The sequence below is a fragment of the Jaculus jaculus genome, chromosome 10 (assembly GCF_020740685.1).
Source record: "Jaculus jaculus isolate mJacJac1 chromosome 10, mJacJac1.mat.Y.cur, whole genome shotgun sequence".
NCBI lineage: Eukaryota > Metazoa > Chordata > Mammalia > Rodentia > Dipodidae > Jaculus > Jaculus jaculus.
In genome coordinates this window covers 116686720-116703442 of record NC_059111.1, presented here as the reverse complement: position 1 = coordinate 116703442, position 16723 = coordinate 116686720, and the positions used below count along the sequence as shown (strand labels likewise).

At 54.9% G+C, this 16723-nt stretch overlaps 1 protein-coding gene and 1 non-coding gene across 2 annotated transcripts; one reads left to right on the top strand and one right to left on the bottom strand.

Annotated features, from left to right (window-relative positions):
- The first annotated feature begins 1306 nt into the window (after positions 1-1306).
- On the top strand, positions 1307-1422 carry LOC123464145. The gene has a single exon (XR_006639387.1). It is a non-coding gene; the product is annotated as a U5 spliceosomal RNA (small nuclear RNA).
- A 1383-nt stretch (positions 1423-2805) lies between these two features.
- Iqca1l (IQ motif containing with AAA domain 1 like) lies at positions 2806-16231 on the bottom strand. Its single transcript, XM_012951456.1, has 19 exons — positions 16221-16231; positions 15383-15710; positions 13121-13240; positions 12656-12841; positions 11945-12016; positions 10418-10623; positions 9792-9876; positions 9258-9383; positions 9052-9127; positions 8593-8699; positions 7851-7934; positions 7704-7759; positions 5929-6011; positions 5660-5767; positions 4919-5118; positions 4434-4520; positions 3987-4164; positions 3408-3646; positions 2806-2913 (listed from the first exon to the last, which is right to left on the bottom strand). Exons 1-19 carry the CDS (start codon positions 16229-16231, stop codon positions 2806-2808), a joined length of 2460 nt encoding a protein of 819 aa, XP_012806910.1.
- Positions 16232-16723: the final 492 nt, after the last annotated feature.

Genomic DNA, 16723 nt, shown 5'->3' with positions numbered 1-16723 from the left:
TGAGAATGAGAGCGAGAGCGAGCGAGCAAGAGAGAGAGAGAGAGAGAAAGAAAGCCAGCCACACACAGAGAGAATGGAAGAGGAGGGAAACTTGGGCAGATGGAGGCTGAGGGCCCTGTGCCCCCAGCGGGAGCCTGTCCTGGCCACAAGGTCCTTCCGGAGCTATTCTGGGCTCCGCATGACTTCTCTCCTGGGCCAAGGTCTAGGCTGCGGGGTTAGCTTCAGGACTTGCGTTGGAGGCCTTCAGCTCAGCCCCTGTCTCTGCCCTCCCCACGGCTGCCCCTCACCCCTCTGGTGGCTGCTCCAGCGAGGCTCGGCCGCCCGGCTCTCCAGCAGCAGGTTGGCTGTGCTGTAGGGGGGGAACAGGTCCTGCAGCTTCGCCAGGTCCCCTGTGTACAGGGCATTCTGCAAGGCCATGTCACGACACAACAGCGGTGATGACAGAGGGGTGCCCCAGGATGGGCAGGACTGGGATCCCCAGATCTGGCAAGTGGGGGCTGAAGGGAGAGATCCCAGATGGTGTCTCCTGTGGGCAGGGGCGCTCCTTCCCCCAGACATGGCTAGTGTCTCTGGCGGAAGGGGCAAAGCCACGGGTCTCAGAGGACTGAGTAGGGGCCAGAGGGGGGCTGGGCCCTAGCCAGGCCGAGCCCAGTGTGGGAGGAGCAGCAAAGCCACCAGCCAGCCAGACGTAAATAGCACCTGGCTGTCCCCTGTCAGTGCCCTGTTGTCAGAAACTTTCAAGCTGGGTGGGGGCTTGGGGAAGAACAGATCAGGGTGGTGGGGAGATAACCTTGAACTTTCACCCCCAGGTCTCCACTCTAACACCTCACAACAATATAAAACAGCCACAAGAAGGAAACCGGTTTGCCCTGGGCGACTTGTCACAGAGCCAGGGCTGCAACCTGAGCTCTTTCTCGCCTGTCACCTACTTGACCAGCCAGTCACAGGCACTTTTCCATCCCAAACCCGAGAGAGTGGAGCTCTGCAGCCGTGAGCAGCAGAAACCAGCAGCTATGGGGCAGGCACTCCTGGGGGGTTCTCTGGAACACAGCTCAGAGACAGCAACACAACCCCCCACCCGTACCCATCTCCAGTGCCGCCCCCTACCCCATGTCCACCTCAGGTGCAGACCCCATGAGCCCATTCTTGGCCCTGGCACCCACTCCCTAGATGACCCCTAGAGTCTCTGCCTGACCACAGTTGCATGGGGCCTTGGGTGGGAGAGGGACTGAGGAAGCACTCTGCCTATGCAACAAGATAACAAGACTATTTCTGTTGGGGATGAGGCTATAAAAAGCAAACAACAATACTCTGGTTTCTCTTCAAATCGAATAAATCTTTCGCCTTTTACTAAAGATTTCCGTGGAGAGAAACAGTTTTGAGTTACAACTCAATTTTTTGAGGCCTTGTGTTGGCAAGGCTAAAAAAAAAAAAAAAAAAAAGCAAACAACAGCCAGGTGTGGTGGCACACGCCTTTAATCCCAGAACGCAGGAGGCAGTGGTAGGAGGATCTCCATGAGTTCAAGGCCACTCTGAGACTGCATAGTGAATTAATTCCAGGTCAGCCTTGGCTGGAACGGAGACCCTATCTCGAAGAACCACAAAAAATAGGCAAAGTAGTGGTGGTGAGGGGGGTAAAGCCACTGGGTGTGGTGGTGCATGCTTTAGTCCAAACACTTGTAAGGCAGAGGTTGGAGGATTGCCAGCCTGGGACTACAGAGTAAATACCAGGTCAGCCTGGGCTAGAGTGAGACCCCCTACCTCAAAAATAAATAAAAAATAAAGCCACTTCTTTGGGCTCAGCTCTGGGTCACTTTTATCCACTATGGGTTCCAGCCTCAAGGGTCTCACCTGGTCTGGCTTGCACCAGTGCTTACCTTGACCTTTCTCATAGATTCTATGCATCACCCATGGATTGGGAGAGAGCACAGGGGTTCCTTAGCCTTCAGTGGCACAGTAGTTCTGGCTTCTCGAGTTCCTCACCCACCCAAGCCATTCCCTCCCCAGAAGGAGACCCCACAAACGGCCCCCCAGTCCAGGCAAGAGGCCCGTTCCCACTGAGCCCCAAGGCACAGGCAGAAGACAGAGTGCTCTGTGATGGGGAGGGGTCTTTGGAGGAAAGAGGTGAAGACTGTTTCGAGGGCATCGAGTCTATCCACAGCCATGGCCCACAACAGGTCCTCTGCCAGCCAGGTCCCTGTCACCCTCACCTCCCTAACTCCACAGATGTTTTCACTGCCATAATTGACTCCTAGAGCAGAAGGGATCTTAGAGGTCGGCAGTCTAAGCTCACTTTGCTTTGAGTGAGGAGAGTAAGGCATGGGAACTGGGAGGGTAACCAGACTCACAGGAGCCAGGGCCACGGGCTATAAGCAGGGTCCCTGCCGGTCCCCAGAACCTTCCCTCTCCCTCTTCTCCTTGTTCCCTGTGTTCCCTTCCTCCCTCCCTCTCTTCCCTCCGTCTCTTCCTCCTTTTTCCTCCTTTCTTTCTTTCTCTCTTCCTCCTTTTCTTTTTCTCTCTCTCTCCCATTCTTTCTTTTTGTTTGTTTTCTTCCTTAAGTGCCTTGAGGAGCAAGTCAAGTGGGCATCCAGCACAGAAGAAATGACAAGATGGAAACGCGGGCACACTCTGGAAGCCAGAGCATGGAAAGGGCAGGGGAGGAGGTAGAAGAGGGCCCAGATGTGGAGATGAGTGGAGGACAGCTCTTTAGGAGCCACCTGGACCTTTATGTGTCTGTCTTCCCCTTCACCCCAAAGCCCTGCCCAGTGCCCTTGGGCACACTGTGGGCACTCTCAGGCCCAGCCATCACTTCCTTTTCTTCTTCTCCTTTGCCATTCTTGCTTCCTCAGCATCCTGCAGGTCTTTGGCAAATTTCATATTCTTCTTACCCAGTGGAGTCTTGAAGTACCAGTCCTGGGTTGGCAGGGGAGCAGGGCATGAGTCTACCAGATAGGGCCCTTGCTCTTGGCTGCCCTCTCCCTCCTCCTTGCTGTCCTTGTTTCCTGTCCTCCTCAGAGGGCTTGGGGTCCTGTCAGAGGTGCTTTTCTACTGTTCCCCCCCCCTCACCCCATCAAATACTCCAGGCCGAAATGTCAATCACCGTTAGAGGGCGTGTCCCCTTTCTTCCGCCCCTGCAGGCCTCTCTCTGGGGCCAACCTGCTTCCCAGGGTGGGCACCAACTCAAGAGGCAGCTAGTGCTAGAGCTGGCCCAGGGCTCCTGATGGGCAGGTGGCTCTCGTGGGCACCTTCACTCGGGCCCCCGCCTTGGCCCTGGTGCCTCCTGTCCCCTTCCCAGCTAAAGTACAAGGTCCTTTACTTTCTTATGACCATGCAGGGCATTGTGGATACCCGGGCTGTTCTTGCCTGCCACCTCCCCCTCCACCCCCCCCCCGGCCTGACAGCCTCACCTTCAAGGACTCCTCCTCCTCCCTGTACACTGGCTCCAGCTTGGCCAGGTGCCCCAGGAACTCAGCCGCCACCAGTGGCTTCTTGGCCAATTGCAGGAGGCGCCGCTCAGTCAGCACTGATTGGATGGCTTGGAGAATGCTACCCGATGTGTAGCCATCAGACACCTTGGCCAGAGCACTGATGTCCAGGGTTTGGGTCGCCTTGATTCCCCAGGTCACTATCATATGCTTCCAGAGTACTGCAGGCAGGGCGGAGGACAGGGTGGCTAGCCAGGCCTACAGCCTCTGCATTCTGAAGAGCTCCGAGCCTCTGGAGAGCAGCTGTGTCTCTCCAAGAGGGTCTGGGACCAGCGGTGGTGGGGGTCACCCTCCCAAAGGAGCATCAGGCAACGTAGACCTTGTGGACCAAAGTGACTTGCCAGTGTCCACTGGGCTAAGGACAGGAGCCAGGACGCTGCTTGTGCAGGGCCCTTCGCTACCTTTGGTCTGGCCCCAGAGCTGAAGGTCTGTGGCAGCATGGGGGTTAGAGGGTTCTGGCTGTGGAGGGCAGCGGTCCCTGGACTCTGTCCCCGGCCTCACCATAGCGAGAGGCATAGTCAGGCCGGGGTATGAAGAGAATCCGCTCGTAGACCCGGCACAGGCCCTTCATATCAGCCATCTGTGGCTTATTGGTTGTCCCTATCAGCATCACTCGGTCACCGGGGTTCAGTTGTCGTATGGCCTTGGTAAGGTCCTTCTTGATTCGCTTTGGGTCTAGCTGCTCCGGGGAGAGAAAGTGATGGGCTTGGGACATGATGAGTGCCCCTGCAGGACCGCTGTGTTCTCAGAGCACATGCACCACACGCAACCCTGATGGGGGGCATAGGCCCTCCATCCTGCTTTGAGACAAGGAAAGGAGGCACCGGGCGGGGAGGGACCTTGTTCAAGGTTGCAGTGTGTGGGCTTGTAATACTTGGCCAAGCCTTTCAGCCTTGCCCAGACTCTGGCTGCTGAACCACATAGACCTTCCTGCCCACATTCCCTCACCATCCTCTCCTCTTTTGGGACCTTCTTATAGAAAGTCTTCTCTGCCTCTCCAATCCAGATCACAGAGGGCTGTAGAAGCCGGGCCACCTGGACAGGGCAGAGGGTAGAAATGAGACATAAGATATCCCCGGGCAACGGGCACAGCCCATCTAGTCAGACCCCTGTGGCTTACCGCAGCATCATACTTCCCATCTTCTGTCAACTCCCCCTCCTCCCCATGTCCACTGTGACCTGAGGCCACATGTTGCATATTAACCCTCACCTTGCCATGAGCAAGAACTGCTCTGCTTCCCCACTCCCCTCCTCTCCCAGCCTGGGGACTCCGGGGGAATGCTGACAGCCTATGGTGATGAGTGGAGAGGCCTCACCAGTTCAGGTCCTGACATCTCACCAAACAGGCAGATGAGTGACCACTGAAGCACAAAGTGCGCTCCACTCTGATGTCACCACTCTGAGTAGCCATCCCAAAGCTCGGGGTTCCCAACCTTAAACACTATGTGCATCATCATCTGCAGCCCGGTCTTGCCAGGGTATTTGCCCATCAGGTTGTCAGGTGACAGGTCGAACAGGTTGGCACCAGTTTCTGTGCACACTGCTTGCACCAGCATCTTCTTCCCCACGCCAGAGGGTCCCACCAGGAGGATGGAGCGGATGAGGGGAGCCATGGAGTGTATGTCCTGCGAGCCTGGGGGAAGGACATAGAGCTGGGCCAGCCCATAGAGTAGCGATGGAAGCCGGAGGCAACCCTGGAAGGCCAGGCTTGGGGCTGGGGCTGGGAAGGGGAATTCAAGCCTGGGCCACTCTATCTTTCCCCACACCTGAGCAGTGGCAGCCGGCTTAGCAGACCCCGAAGTGGGAGCTACGCATGCAGTCGAGAGTAAGCCCTCCACATAGCTCTGCCCCGCACTGGTGTGGGTGGGATTCTAAGGCCTGTGACAAATTGCTTCAGAAGGCTTCTGGGCTCTGGTATTTAATAAACATGCAGAGCTGCCCTTCTGGAAACTATCACTTGAGATTAAGGAAGGAGCTGGCAGCATGGAAGCAAGCTGAGGGCTGGCTTGGTTTCTGAGGTGCTTCAGTTCAGGTGCTTGGGAAAGGCAGGGGCTCCTATACCCACCAAGGTTGGGGAGGACCAGACTGGACATACTCACCTCAGCCATCCTCCCATGGACTCCAGCCCCCGCCCCGCCCCCCAATGCTAGCTCTTCGCTCCCTGAGTCTCTCACCCAGCCGAAGGACTCCATACAAGGCCATGTTCTGTCGAATATCAAACAGGGAGGGCATGGGCAACTTGTTGGCCAAAGCCAGAGTGGACCCAAGATAGAGGCAATCACCTGAGGGGACAGACAGGGGGAACATCATGAGCTGCTTTCCTGGAGGTGTCTGAGGGAGAGGCTTGCTACAGGGAGAGGCCTCCAACAGTGTAGAGGAAGGAGATAGTCAAGGGCCAGGGGTTGGGGCCCTTGCCTGGAAGCAGGGCATGGGAGGGGCTTACCAATGTAGTCATTCAGTGCTATGGTCTTACTCTTCTTCAGAAGGCCAAATACGACGAGCTCTTCGTACAGCGAGTCTAGAGTCCTGATGGAGGACAGGGCAGGGAGAGCCCGTGGACATCAGCGAGAGAGGACAAAGGGAGATTGAGGCACAGGTGGGGCGCTAAGGCATCCGAAGGAGAGATGAGGGGCCCCTGTGCAACAGTCTATGCTCAGAATGACAACAGAGCCACTGGAGAGCCAGAACTGAAAGATGAGCATCCCCTCCCCCCAAAATAAATCCCACTCTCTCAGGGGACAGGGATTTCCCCCAAGTGGGCACCTTGTGGAGAGAGGAAGATGTGACAAGGGCCAATGTCCCCTGCAACATTTGTCAGCCTCTCCTGTCCAAAGTGCTGTCCTCTGGGATCCAGTCACGTGGGTTATGTCCCCAGACCAAGTGCAGGGTCAGTCCCCTTGCAATGGCAGTAGTCAGACTGGTGACACTTGTGTGCCAGGGAACGTTCTTCTTCTCCTTTCTTCCCTTCTTTAGTTTATTTTATGTATTTATTTTATATTTATTTATTTATTTATTTTTTTGAGGTAGGGTCTCACTCTAGCTCAGGCTGACCTATAATTCACTATGGAGTCTCAGGGTGGCCTCAAACTCACAGCAATCCTCCTACCTCTGCCTCCCTAGTGCTGGGATTAAAGGCGTGTGCCCCATGCCCGGCTAAGAATATCTTTTTTTTTTTTTTTTTTTTTTTTTGGTTTTTCGAGGTAGGGTCTCACTCTGGCCCAGGCTGACCTGGAATTCACTATGTAGTCTCAGGGTGGCCTCGAACTCACGGCGATCCTCCTACCTCTGCCTCCTGAGTGCTGGGATTAAAGGTGTGGACCACCATACCTGGCATACATTCATTTTTTTAAAGTGTGTGTGTGTGTGTGTGTGTGTGTGTGTGTGTGTGAAACACATGTATGTGCAGATGCTGCCCTATGTGCATATATTCAGGGGCCACAGGGGGACATCTGCTGTCCTCTACTGCTCTGACTCCTGTCCTTGAGATAGGATCCATCACTGAACCTGGAGATCACACTGCTGTCTGGTGAGGCTGGCTGACCAGAAAGCTCCAGCCGTCCTCCTGCCTCTGCCTCTCAGTGCTGGGTTGCAGGAAGCATAGGCACCCAACTCATCCTCATGCTTCTGTGGCAAGAATTTGTATCCAGTAGCCAGGTGTGGTGGCACACACCTTTAATCTCAGCACTCATGAGGCAGAGGTAGGAGGATTGCCGTGAGTTCGAGGCCACCCTGAGACTATATAGTGAATCCTAAGTCAGCCTGAGCTAGAGTGAGACCCTAACATAAAACAACAAAAAAAAAAAAAAAAAAAGAAGAAGAAGAAAGAAAAAAAAAAAAGAATTTGTACTCACTGGGCCATTTTCCTGCCCAAAGAGTGCTCTTTACCAGAGAAGTGGGCAGAGAGGGCTTTGGGGGCACAGAACTAATCATCAAAGCAAAGGTTGGAGAGACAATTTGATGTACAATCATATATGTTGTTCTGCATTATTTTTAAAGATGGAGAAAACCAACTTGGAAAAAAAAAGAGACAGGAACTTGGTAGACATGGCAAGGGGTCCAGAGAGATGAAATGATTTCCATACACACACACACACACACACACACACACACACACACACACCATAGCAACACAAGTACTAGTAATCACATTTTCTGACCTGGGTGCTCCAAACCCCCCCCCCCCCCGCAGTGTGCGGTTGGCATGACAAGGTCTGCTACCTGTCTGGGGTCAGATCTTTTTCCTTCTTCTTCCCAGATTTCTTTCCAGACTTTTTCTGGGAAAGTGAGTACACGAGTCATTGTCCAGTTCCCTGCACCCCTGCCCCTGGTGTGTCCTCTGCTGCCCTGCCCTGGCCCCTCATCTGCCTTGGCAGCTTTCTGGGGTCGGCTCTCCTCCTTGTCCACGGCCAGGCGTAAGTTCGTCAGCTCCTGCCGCATCAGCTCGTCCACCTGCGCACACACAGAGGGACAGTGACAAACGGGAGGCAGGAGGGCTGGCAAGGAGGGTGCCTCTCGGAGCCAAGGTAGGAGAAGCAGAGAGACAGCCATCAAGGCCTCTCCGTGCAAGCCTTGACCAGCTCTCCTTCCCCCCTTGCGCTTGCCCACACCAGATCTGAGTCCACACCCTGCTCTCCGCGATGCGCGAGCCCACATGCACCCAAGGTGGATCCGAGCCTAAGGTCAGTTCGTTGAAATCCACATGGGCTGAGCGGCCACACAGCTTCTTGGGGAGATCTTTAAGTGCGTGGCGGGAAAAACCAGGGTCCTAACTCCAGAGATAGGGGTTTCTTTGAAGGCTGTCATGCCCTGCCAGCGGACAGGCCTGATGGGGTAGGCATGGAGTTTGGAGGAGGGAAGACACTGAGGGCCGCACCGAGTGAGACCCCTGCTCAGAGCCTCCCTACTGGCTCTCACATCCCAGCTGGTCAGGGCCTCCAGAGAAGCTGAGGACAGTGGAGATGGTGGGGCAGTGGGTGAGTGGATGACAGTGGGGTCCACGGAAGATCAGCCCCAAGGTGAGGCACTAAGGGATAGATGGGGAGATGCCGGTGGTGGAAAGAGGACCTGGAGGAGCAGCCTGAAGGAAGTGCTCATGGTGTGCTCCCACCTGGGTCCGGATCTCCAGCTCCACTTCCTTCCTCTTCTCCTCGCGGAGAGTCTCAGGGTCAAAGCTTTGACTGGGGTGTTTATTGTCGTCGCGGTTCTTCCAGACATCTGAGCACAGAAAATGGTGGCATATGTGAAGGTACAAGTCCTATGTGCCTGTACACAGTCACACACACGTACAACTTGGCCCTTGTTACCAGCTGGCCGTCTGGCACTGCTCTTCCCCCAGGCCTGACTATTCGACCCCAGAGTCTGTGATTACAGAATTCAGACAGAAACTGAGTACTCCCACCCAAGCAATCACTACATGTCCCTCTACTGCTTTGGCACTATGCTTTAGCCTCCAAAGTCACACCCTATACTGCTGCCCTTAACCCTACAGCTGACACCCACTTTCCCCGTGACTAAGGACCCCAGGACTCCACAGGCCCAGTGCTCCCCCAACACTTTCCCTTCTTACTTATGTACTCCTCGTGGCTGGCACTAATCACAGGCACCAACTTGGAAGGCAGCGCTTTCAGAACCATCTCTGGCTCCTAGAACAGAAGCACACCTTGACCCTTATTCTCTCCGCTGCCCAGTCCTTCGTGAGACCAGCCTTCCCGCCGTGTCCCTGTGCTGGGTTCCTCCATGCCCACCGACTCACCATGCTCAAAACTGGCTTACCCCTTTCTTGGACTTATCTTCCTTCCCCACCCTTTTCTTCTCCTTTTTTTCCTTATCTTTCTCCTTATTCTTCTCTTGGTCCTTCTTTTTGTTATCCTGGGCCTGCATCTCCAGCTCTATTCTCACCTGTGACCAACAACAAACAGCATGTGTTCTTTTCTTCATAGGACTGACAGAATGCAGGGTGGGCCCAGGAAAGTGCCAGGGTGGAGGTGCCTGAGCTTGCAGAGACCGACCTGGAGTCTAGCAGCACGGGGGTGCTGAGGAAGGGGTGCTCTCGTTAGAGCTGCTGCCCTCTCCTGGACCATGGGCCTCTGGAGCCTCGATGGTCTCATGAACCCATTCCTTCTCTGGAGCCATGGCTTCCTCTCTCAGTCCCACGCAAGCTTCCCAGCTGCCCACTGTTTTCTCTGGCCAGTTTGCTCATTTGAAATTGACCTTCCTCCACCCATCACCACCCTCAGCTGACACTCGGTCCATTGCTCTGTGCTTCTTGCTACCTTGGAGAACCTCCTCTCACCACCTCCAAGGTACCTGCTCTGGAGTCTTGTCTGCAAAGATCAACTGGGATCCACCCAAGGCCTCATCTGGATAGTCAGGGAACCGACCAGTTAGGGCACTACAAGGATGTAAGATCATTGAGAAGAGATGGATCGGTGGCTGGAGGGAAGGAAGGATTGGGTGAATGGATGGATGGGTGAGTGCATGGATCGACTAGATGGATAGATGAATGAGTGGATAGGCCAGCAGATGGGCAGTTGGACAGATGGAAGGATGGTAGTGGGTGGATAGATGGATGTATAGGTGGATGGATAGGCAGGGAAGGATTAAGACCCAGAGAGATGTCGGTGAAGGAAGGACTAGTGTCTGAGAGTGGAAACAGGAATTCTAGTGCTTTTCCCATCTTAGTCTAGTCTGATCTCTTATTTTCCCTCGAGGAATTGGAGAGTCAGGTGTGGAGATGGCCTTGTGTCCTGGGGACTCGGAGCCTAAAGCAAGAGCATCAGATGGGCATAGATAGGAGGCAGACTGAGTAAAGGGACAATCTGCACTAGAGCATCAAACAGGTGGGGCAGTGGGGCCAGAGCAGATCCCGGGATGTGGAGGAGAGGAGGCAGAACAGGGGCGCAAGAGCGGGCAGCTGAGGCCGTGGCACTGACTGGCACTCGATGAACCACTGTCTGATTTGGTCCTTCATCTTCTCCTTCATGTCGGGACCCTCCGTCTCTTTGAGGGACTCGTGGGTCTTCATCATGGCCAGCTGAAACTCCTCCTCCTTTTCAGCCTGCTGGTTCCTCCGCACCTCCTCTCTCAGGCAGGCCTGGGAGATGTTGCTGGAGCCTGACACCTGGTTGGATGGAGGAATCTGGGGGACGTGGGGAGAGATCAGAGGGCTCAGAAGTCCCCAAGGAAGGACCCAGCCCCCATTCTTAGACTCATACACACACACACCAGCCCCCACTCAGTCCCCAGCACACATGCACATGCCCAGTCTCGTGCACACGCCCTCACGGAACAACAGGCATGCCTGCATCAGGAGAAATTGTGTTTGGAGCTGAAATTCGTCTGTGTAAATTACCCTGGTAATGAGTTTGCTAGATGCATCCAGGCTAGCCCCCCTGCCCGCTCCCCCCAGCAACCACCCCTGTGAGCCTGCAGCCCTGGCACCCCCCCACACACACACACCCGCCCGGCGGCCGAGTTGGCAGCCGCTCTCACAGCCACTTTCCCGCCTCATTGGCTCCCAAATGTATTTTAAATATCACTCTGCACAGAGACAATTACTGAAAACGCTGAGCTCACACTGTTGATGGGCCCGGGCGGCCAGGCTCATTCCTCACCCACCGCTGTGCCCTCACCCTCTCCCCCTTGCTCTCTCTCCTGGGGGTCCAACTCTCCAGTGCCCTAGCAAGTCTCTGACCTCAACTCCCAAACAGCAGCCCCCCTAACAGCCATCTCAGCCTGTACCCTGGGACAGCCTTCTTTCCGATCTCTCACCCCACTCTTGCCCCCGTCTAGCATGTCTGCCAATCAGGTCTCCAGAGATCTTCCCAGATCTTCCTAGACTGTGGGACCCTCATAGTGTCAGGGCCCATAGTCAGCAGAGACAAGCTGGATGAGAGACCCGTCAGAAAGCAGAGGACACATGGAGGGTGCAAGGTCGCTTAGCCTGCATGGACAGATAGGCTTCTGTGTGTGTGCAGTCACAGAAGTCTCTGGACTTCCTTGCCACATGCCCCACCCACACGGTCATCACTCGGCCATCCTCCCGAGGAGCAGAGAAGCAGGTCTGGGCCCCCAGAGCAAATGAGGGGAAGGCATGTGATCTGAAAGGTACCGGCTGCCGGTACCCCAACATGGCCCCCAGTGGAGGCTCTGGGAGGACCATGGGCTGCTCCTACTGGCTGTGCAGCCTTCTCCCTCCAACTAAGATGAGGGTGGGAGGCCTAGGCTGATCTGTGCACTGCACTTCCACACACATCCATTCAAGATCCTTCAGAAGGTTCTAGAAGAGGAATGGATGTGAGCAGGTATGAATTGGTGGCTTTCCTTCCTTGGGATTTCCTGCCCTACATGAGTGGAGGGCAGGCGGGCAGTGTAGGGCAGGAGGGGGTTGTGTCCTGGGATAGGAGTGCAGAGATGTGAGGACGCAGTGGTGAGTCCTGCACGAGCCAGTCTGGGCTCACCATGCCGATGAACTCCATCTCACAGCGCCGGATCTGGTTGATGTGTCTCCTCAGCAGGAAACCTTTCCACACCTGGGAATGGGAAGACATGACACTCAGAGCCTCTCCACACACTACGTGACCTTGTGCCTAGGGAGGAACAGTGGCTCCACTCCCCTGCAGGAGACATCGCTGAGAGTCTTGGCCAGGAAGTTGAAGCGGGGCTGGAGGCAGCTTGTCGAAAGTGGCTTCTCTGTAGGTGCTCATTGAGGAGAAACAGCCCAGAATGGTTGGTAGGCATCTGAGCCCTCTGGGCCTTCTGTGTTTCTCTCTCTATCCTACCTGCTATGTTTTTGGAGGCATGGGTCAGAGTTCAAGCACCAACAAAAGTTCTCCCTTCTTGGGATCCATATAGCCATCGGAATATTTAACTCCATCCAGGGACATCAATCAACATCACTGCTTAAGGCACTGTGCAGCTTGCCTAGACTCCCAAAGGCTTTGACCCAAGGGAGCTGGGCCACGCTTGGGACAGGGCCTCTCTCAAGCTCAAGTGCAGAGCAGGACCACTGCTTTCTGAGTGTCAGCCACTTCTAGCTGAGACACCTGCATGCTCAGCTTGTCAAGTTTAGAAGCCAGGCACTCGTACCCCTATGGTTAGTTGCTGAGCCCTGCAGCTGCCCTGAAGAACATAACTGTAGCCCAACCCTCCTCCTGGGTACCAAGGGTCACCTTCTGGATGGCAACAGCTCCTTGATCCTGAGTGACTCTGCGCCGCCCTTCTTCCCGAATCTTCCGATCTCGCTCCTCCTCCTTCCGAATTTCTTTCATGAAGGTGGCTCTGAGACGGCCCTGCCGCGCCCGCTCAGCAGTTTGCACTACAATTATGGCTTCAGTCCGGCTCATTCCTTGAAAGCTCTGACCAAAGCAAAGGCAAAGGAGATATGAGGGCAAGCCTCCATCTGAGCACCTGGGCGGCCAGCCACCAAAGGAGATGCTGTGGGCCTTGTTGTCAGAGACGTTGGAGTGAGGGAGTCAGGTCTCTGTGCTGGAGGGCTATGGGAACCTCGGAGGCATCCTTAAAGGAGGCTGAGGATTGATTGCCCCAGGAGCACTCTAAGTTGGGGTTGGGACAGGGCCAGTCTGTCCAGGAAGAGGGGTTCAGGAGGAGTCTGAGAGGGTATCTCCTCAACTGACCTCTCGGGAGATCAGCGGCTTCAGTCTGGACAGGATCTCAGCCAGCACCAACTCTCGCTCCTTCACGGCAGCGGACTGCTCCAGCTTGAAGTATTTGGGGATGGGAACCTCCAGGTCTGCCTTTGGGGTGATATGGGGGAAGGGGATCAGGAGGCCCATTCATTTCCAGCTACTTATGTAATCCCATGCTGCCTTTATCTTCAGAAGTGAAAGCCTGCTGTGTTATGAGGTGGGTCTCCTCCCTTTCTTGTCCTGCTCCACTGGCCAAGTTGAAGGTGGGCAGTAGTGGTTCTGAATCATGCTTATGCCTCAGGACCAGCTGGAAGTTTTGTGATTTTCTTTTTCTTTTTTCTTTGTGTGTGTGTGTGTGTGTGTGTGTGTATGCATACTTGCATGTGTGCATATGGAGGTCAGAAGTTGACATTGAGTCTGGTGTGGTGGTGTACACCTCTAATCCCAGCACTAGGGAGGCAAAGGTAGGAGGATCACTAAATTTGAGGCCAGCCTGGGACTACAGAGTGAGTTCCAGGTCAGCCTGGGCTAGAGTGAAAGCCTACCTCAAAAAAACGGTGGAGGAGCTGGAAAGATGGCTTAGCAGTTAAGGCAATTGGCTGCGAAGCCTTGGGACCCAGGTTTGATTCCTCAGTACCCACCTAAGTTGGATGCACATGGTGGTGCACACATCTGGAGTTCATTTGCAGTGGCTAGAAGCCCTGATGCACCCATTCTCTCTCCCTCCCTCCCTCCCTCTCTTTCTCTCTCTCTAATAAATAAATTTAAATATATATTTAAAAACCTGAAAAAGAAAAAAAAAACAAGAAGTTGAGGCTAGGAGTGGAGGTGTACGCCTTTCATCCTAGAATTAAGGAGGCAGAGGTAGGAGGATCGCCATGCGTTTGAGACCACCCTGAGAGTTCCAGGTCATCCTGAGCTAGAGTAAGAACCTACCACGAAACGATCCCCCCCCCCAAAAAAAGAGTTGACATCACATCAGGTGTTTTTCTGTGTTACTCTCTTGTTTATTTACTGAGTCAGGGTCTCACACTTGAGCCCAGAGCTCACTAGTTCAGCTGGCCTAGATATGCCACTTGCACAAGGATGTCCTGTGCCGGCCACACCCACCCTGACATTCACAGAGGTGCTGGGGCTCGGAACTCTGGTTTGCATACTTTTGTGGCAAGTTCTCTATTCACTGAATCATCTTTCTAGACCTTTAACTGGGGAGCTTTTTTGGGGGTGGGGATGTTCAGGCAGGGTTTCACTCTAGCCCAGGTTGGCCTCAAATCACAGTGATCCATCCTCAACCTCCCAAACGCTTAGATGAAAGGTGTGTGCTGCCACACCAGGGCAACTAGGAAAGTTTTTGGTTTTGTTTTTTAAATATATTTTTATTTATTTATTTATTTATTTATTTATTTGAGAAAAAGAAAAAAGAAGGAAAGAGGTAGAGGAAGAGAGAGAGCGTGCGGGCACTAGGGTCTCCCAACCATTGCAAATGAACTCCAGATGCATGCACCCCCTTGTGCATCTGGCTTATGTGGGTCCTGGAGAATCGAACCAGGGTCCTTTTGCTTTGCAGGCAAACGCCTTAACTGCTAAGCCATCTCTTCAGCCCCCAACTGGAAAGTTTTTGATGGGCAGATCCTAAGCCCGCCCCACAATCCCCCAGTCCAATGCATAGCCCACAAGTCCACTGCAGTAGCTGGTTAGCAGATCCGGAATTTCTACTCAGCTATGGAGCAAGGACAGAACCCTGGCCTTAGCACAGGACAGGAGGCCCTGCAGTAGCCATGCGCTCTGGGCGAGCCACTAGAACTTAGCCCCACACACACAGATCACCCTGGGGTGCTGTGCAAAGACCAATGCTGAGTTAGAGGGTCTGCCATGTGCGAGACCCAGAATTTCCAACAAGCTCCTAGGTGATGCCCATGATGTTGATCCCAGAAACACACTTTGTGAAGCACACGTCTAAAGGATCCTCCTCAGCCATCTCCCGTGGCTTTCCAGCTGCTGGATGGGACACTGAATCACCCTACGGGGCACCCCCAGTTTCTGAAACCCCTTTCCTGAAGCCACACTCCATCCTCTGATCAGTCTAGCCTCGGCCCCTCGCAGGGCAGATGGGTCAACACCACCGATCTCTGCAGGCCAAGGTGGACAGATCTCCCTCGGAACCCTGGCACACACTCCAGGCTGGGGTGTAGCTGGGCGCTGATGAGGAGCGCCTCCCTCCCTGCTGGAGGCGGGCGCGCGCGAGCGCACCGGAGTGAGCTTGAGGTCTTGCAGCACGCGGTCCAGGCAGTGGGTCTCGCACAGGTCCACGCGCACCAGCTCTTCCTTGAGCTCCAGCACGCGGCCCGCCACGCCGTCCAGCAGGCGCCGCAGCAGCCGTCGCTTCTGCGGCTGCACCATCTGGTCGTAGATTGTGTCGAAGCGGCGCAGCAGCCTCAGGTAGCGCAGGTAGAGCACCGAGATCCTGTAGTGGAACGACTGCCGCTCCCGGCTGGGCACCGGCTCCAGCAGGGGCTCCTCTTGGTCCAGCAGCTCCTGCAGGGTCACGTGGGAGACCTCCCAAAGGCGCTGGTAAGTCCTGCGGAGGAGACAGGGCGAGCTAGGTAGCTTGTGTGTTGTTGAACTTGGGGGAGATTGTGAACTTGGGGGTGGGCTTCAGCGAAGTGAGTCGGGAGGGGGGCTGACTGGAGAATGAGCCAGCAACAGCCGGTTTAGAGAAAAGTGTGAGCTTGGGGATCTTGAGGGGAGGTGGTCCTTGGTGGGTTAGCAAAGAGTGAAGAAGATCTGGCTTGGCTCCTTAGGGGTTGGGAAGGAGGCAGCCTGGGGCTGGGGAGCTCCTGTAAAGGAAGGGTCTTTTGGAGTCTAGAAGCAGTGAGTCTGCTGTAGCAGTTTAGAGTGGAGGGGTGGGCTTGGGGGTGATAGAATTTCCATTGCTCAGAGCCCTGGGGCTAGAATAAATACTCCAAGAGTGAAAGCCCCCTGTGGGAATGTGGGGCCCCACCCTGGCCCCTCCCCACCCTCGGAGGCACCTGGGTGCTTTTCTTTTGTTCCCCCACACCAGGGACGCACCCTTCCTGTCCTCACTCACCCCTCGGACATGGTGCCCACTCCCCCTCGCTGCCCTTTGTGGAACCCTCAAAGCTCTGTGGTTTTCCCCAAAGCCCAGAGCAAAACAGCCTGGTTTTAAGAGTTCTGATCCATTGTTCCTATGTTCTAAGGCTGAGGGGCGGGGCTGGATTGGTGTGGGGATGGCAACACTTGTCCAGGAGGGCATCCCTGGGGTGGCACCCTGAAGGTTCCACGGGCTGTGGCTGCAGGAAGGCTAGGGCGCAGTGGCTGACAACTGTAACTACTTTGCTTGGGACAATCCAATAGCAGACGCTATTGCACTGACCATTCCTGGGGACTTGTGCGCTGATGTCCACTCGCTGATCATTCCCGAGGACATGTGCGCTGATGTCCACTCACCTCCAGATGGGACAGTGATAGCGGACCAAAGCAAGAGTTGGCCCAGAGCCTAACTTGGTGGACCAGTGAGTTCATTGGCTTACTTACCTGAGCGTGAAAGACAAAAAGGCAGCTACGTCACTG